Source organism: Leptonotus elevatus, chromosome 11, assembly GCF_054856555.1.
Source record: "Leptonotus elevatus isolate MCC_2025b chromosome 11, RoL_Lele_1.0, whole genome shotgun sequence".
NCBI classification, from domain to species: Eukaryota; Metazoa; Chordata; class Actinopteri; order Syngnathiformes; family Syngnathidae; genus Leptonotus; species Leptonotus elevatus.
Window position 1 is genome coordinate 17,659,614 of NC_141249.1, and position 4,461 is coordinate 17,664,074.

Below are 4,461 nucleotides of genomic sequence, written 5' to 3' on the forward strand. Positions count from 1 at the left end.
TTTTCAAAGTGGGGTTTCAAGACTTTGTTAATGTTAGGGTTCTAAATGGATTAGGGTTAGTAAGTCAAGATGGGTTTATGGTTTCAAAGTAGGGCTTTTAAAACATGGTTAGGGTTTTATATTAGGCTTTCAAACAAGCGTTTGTTTCCAAATCGGGTTGTGAGCCACGGTTAGCATTGTAATATAGGGTTTCGAGCCTTGGTCGTAGGGTTTTATACAGATTAGGGCTTTAAACAAGCGTTCAAAGTCAAATGAGTGGTTTCAAATTAGGGCTTCAAACAAGGGTTGGCAATTTAGGCGTGGTTTTTGGTTCCAATTTATGTGTTGGGTTGTTCTGTGGGCCAAATGACACCATAGACACCATCCTATACTGGGATGGAGGGCTCCCTCTACTGGTAGACGATAGAATCACTGAATTAAATATTGCTTAAACGTGGCTTACAATTAGCGATGCAGCGATCAAATATTTTCTAAATTGAGTATTCTACCAGCAAAAAAAAAAAAAAAGGGTTTCAAGCCAAGAGTAGGGTTTTAAAGTAAGGATTCAGAATTGTTTTTTCAAATTGGGGTTTCACCTCTGGTTTACTGTTTCTGATGCTTGTGCGTCATTAAAAGTAACTTGCCGCCTGTGCATTTGAGTGGCGAGTGTTTTTGCGTGGGAAGCCTCCTCGCGCTCTCACTTTGCCGAGCGAGAGAAGTCCTCCGCAATATAATGGGCCCGCCCGCCACTCCTCCCATTCAGCCGTCTTCATGGCAGCTGACGTGGGTGACTGTAATTACGTGGACGGATGCTAACAAGCGGCCCCGTCGTGAGATTGAGGGGCAGACACGACGAGATGAGTCACGGTGCTCTTTTCCAGGCGCACTAGAACGAGTATCGGCGTCACAGGGGGACTCCTGTCACGTGACTTTGACTTGAGTCCAGTCAACGCCCGTTTCAACACTGGATTGACTCAAATTTAGCTTAAAGGCGGGCTTGCTTGAAATTGAAAAGACAATACACACATGTTTTGTTAGGACTGAAAAGACATTTGTGAATGTTTTTTGTTTCTCTCATTCTAAAAATCAGTATGAGTTTACCCTGCTTTTAAGAGGGAGGCCTGAGAAGAGTGGCGTTGACGCTAGCGTGCTACTGCCACCCAGTGGCCACTTTAGGAATAACACTAGTTTTTTGTTTGTTTGTTTTTGGTGGGCCTTGCTTAGGGTTTTGTGACACTAATAAGCAAGTTTCTCACAACATGAGCTGATTTCTGATATATTATTTTGTTTTTAATCCATGTACGCATGAGATTCGAACCCAGATGCTTTTTAACTGTGAGGCATAAATCCTAACCACCCACCCACCACTGTACTGCCCCAGAATAAATCATGAACCATTCATATTGTACATTCTGATGAAGTTTTTTGTTTTTTTTCCCCCCCTTCCAGAAGAAGAAGGACCCTCTGTACGCCCGCATCAACAAAGGGAAGAAATAGAGACACACGGGAACAGAAAGGCGGCCCGGACCGGCACTGAGAAAACTGGAGGAGGGAGAGCCCCCCCCATCCCATCCCACCCCTGCTTGTATGTGTGCGTGTGTGAGAGATTGTCCTGCCTCTTTGCTCAAGACTCCCGGCAGACCAGGTATCCACACGGATGTACTTTTTCCCTCCCTCGCTTCTTCCCGCTCTTCTCCTTCCTTCCTCGGCTTCCTCCTCCATCTTTGCCGTCCGTGTGGACTTATTTCGCGGAGGCCCGTCGTTGGTTTGACTCGGGTGCAGAAACAAACTCTCTGGGAGCTACTCACTCGCCAACCATGCGCACACACACGCCCATACACACATGCATACCACCGGCCCAACCCGTCTCCTGGCAGACTGATTTAAAAGGACCAGGACAACGTGGAAAGGACACAGAGTTCATTCTCTATAGCTTTTTGTACAATACTAATGACAGGAAGAAGATGATTAAACAATGAACAAAAGAGCCAAGTGAAGGGAATATAATGTGATTATTACTTTTATTTTATTTTTTTCAAAATCAAGCCGCAGTTTGGGGTTCAGCTCTGTAGGGGGCGCTGTAGAGTGGCTTTAAAGTCATCCGGATCATGAGGTTTGTCATTTTGTAAATAAACATGACCCCATCGTCTTCATCGTGTCGGACGTCTGTGCCATCAAATAGGGAGGCTTCCAGTTATGCAAAAATTTTGAACCCAAGCAATAGCATGCGTTTCTCAGCATTTAGTCGGATCCTCATTTTCTTTTACAGCGCCATCTCGCTCATCGCTCCGCCCCCTTTTTGGCATACAGTGCTACCTTAACTTACGTGTATATGGATATATTTACACACACTGTGTATATATACATTTATGTATGCAGTATCAATATATGTGTATATATACATAAGGCAAGGCACCACTCTACAACTCTACGGGGGAAAAAAATCCAAAATTGAGGAAAAAAATGTGTGCGATTGGCTTCTTCTTTGTTTGTCTTTTTACATCTATTGAGGTGATGCACATCCCAAAAAGCACCACTTACTTAAGGGCTGCCAGATATGGAAAAATATGTGATGATAATGCCGGAAAAGCGGGCACGTGGGTCTCAACAATATGACAATATGGTAACGAAAGGAAGAATGGAACTGAATGACGTCATCGCCCGCCTCCAAAGCACTTAAGTATATTCCATCTTTTTTTTTGTTTTTAATGTTTTACAAGTCAATCAAACGGTGGCCTCAAAGCTCATCAGTTTTCGCAATTGCATATTTCCTGGTCTAAAAAAAAATTATATGAAAGGGTCGTGGTCAATTTGCCCATGCGTTCATCATTGCTGCTTGTGTGGTGATTTTTTTAAAAATTGTTTTTACATCAATTATTTCACATGGGGAAGAATTCATTGGAAAAACAATCATAGGTTTAGCCAGAATCCATCTTTAGAGGTTGCACTGTGTTCTCGCCTACTTACCCATGTGACCGTCTTCATCCAGCCACTCCCTGTTTCATGGCCAGAGTCTTCTTCATGCCACTCGTTTGGGACCCTGATGATGATGATGATGACGATGATGATGATTAACACGCTGAGACTTACACAACAAAGGGAACGGGAACATTTCTAGATTTTACCTCAACTAACAGTTTCTTAATGTAAATTGACATTATTTTTATCTTTACAAATATATGACATTCTACAGTGTTTTTTTGTTTTTTTAACAATGATTTATCCTTTTTTTTTATGTTTGGGTTCACTCTTAATTTTCATGTACCAACCATGTATTACTGTTCCAAATAAACACATCTCAGTTATGTTTGTTGTTGGTTGTAATTTGTGCTTGAAGGGCAGTTAAAATTATTCTTGCACTTGTTAGCAAAGTGTCCAAAGATTAAGAAATTGTGCTCACGGTTAGTCATGAAATACCGAGTGAAGCTATAAAGAAAACTGGATATTTTTACTTTATTACGTATATAGAGATACAATCAAATCAAAATCTTAAAGGGTGAGGAAAAATATTAAAGACAGATTTATTTTATTAATTCACATATTTGCATTGTTTAATTTGTTTATGAATTTTTTATTTTTTTTTATGTGGAACTGACAGGTAGCAGTATGTTATGTTTGCATTACAAATATTTATACCAAACAAAAATATAATATAAATATAACACTTTATTTTTGCTCTCATTTTTCTCTCATTGTTCACAAATGGGCCCAAATCTAATTTAGTGAACACCTCTCCTTTGCCGAAATAATTCATCCACCTCACACCTCACTCAACTGCTAATTTTACATTTTATTGTGGGAAGCTTAAGGCACACCTATGCAGTAATCATACTGCCTAATCAGCATCTTACCTGTGACATGGAGAGATCGTCTCGGCAAAGGAGAAGTGCTCACCTGCGCAGATTTGCCAATTTATGATAAAAGGGCTTTAATGTAGAAAAAAAAAAAAAGAGTTCAGATCATGAAAAATGGGAGAGAAAAAATCTCAGTTTTGCGTTCGTAAATTTTAAGTCACGCAAGCCATCGAATGAAGTTGGCAAAATTCCTCAGCCAGGTCAAACAATGACTAAAGTAATTCCGAAAGTGGCTTTGTGTGGAAGGTATGTGATGTACTGTGTGTATGTTGTCGTATTAGCAGTCAAGTCGTCTTCTGCGTTACCATCCTGGAATGTTGCCCAACCTCTTCTGGTGTGTTTTGTTTTCTGGTCTGATTCTTTTCCCAGAAAAAAAATACATAAAAATAAATAGTAAAATAAAATAAACGTTTTAAATATTCCACAAATATGTGTTGTGTTGCAAATTGTGTAAAATATGTTTTTAAAAAAATAGGGGGAAAACTTGCACACCATTAGCGAGGTTTCATGATGTTGACTTACACCGGCTGAGTGACATTCCTTTAGGATGAAAAAAAAACATCCAAACTCTTTCGAGAATCCGTCCCTTAAGCAGACTCGTTTGACGGGATATGACTGTTTTGTGCGT

General features: G+C 40.3%; 1 protein-coding gene across 7 annotated transcripts in view; it reads left to right on the forward strand.

Annotated features, from left to right (window-relative positions):
• Positions 1 to 3,262, forward strand: part of dab1a (DAB adaptor protein 1a) — a 201,436-nt gene extending 198,174 nt beyond the window's left edge. For all 7 annotated transcript variants that reach the window (XM_086088612.1, XM_086088618.1, XM_086088613.1 and 4 more), the window contains one exon: positions 1,429 to 3,262. Coding sequence is in view for 1 of the 7 variants with exons in the window: in XM_086088614.1 (XP_085944740.1) it covers positions 1,429 to 1,476 (48 nt within the window). In the remaining 6 variants the exon portion in view is untranslated. The remainder of the gene's footprint in view (positions 1 to 1,428) is intronic.
• Positions 3,263 to 4,461: the final 1,199 nt, after the last annotated feature.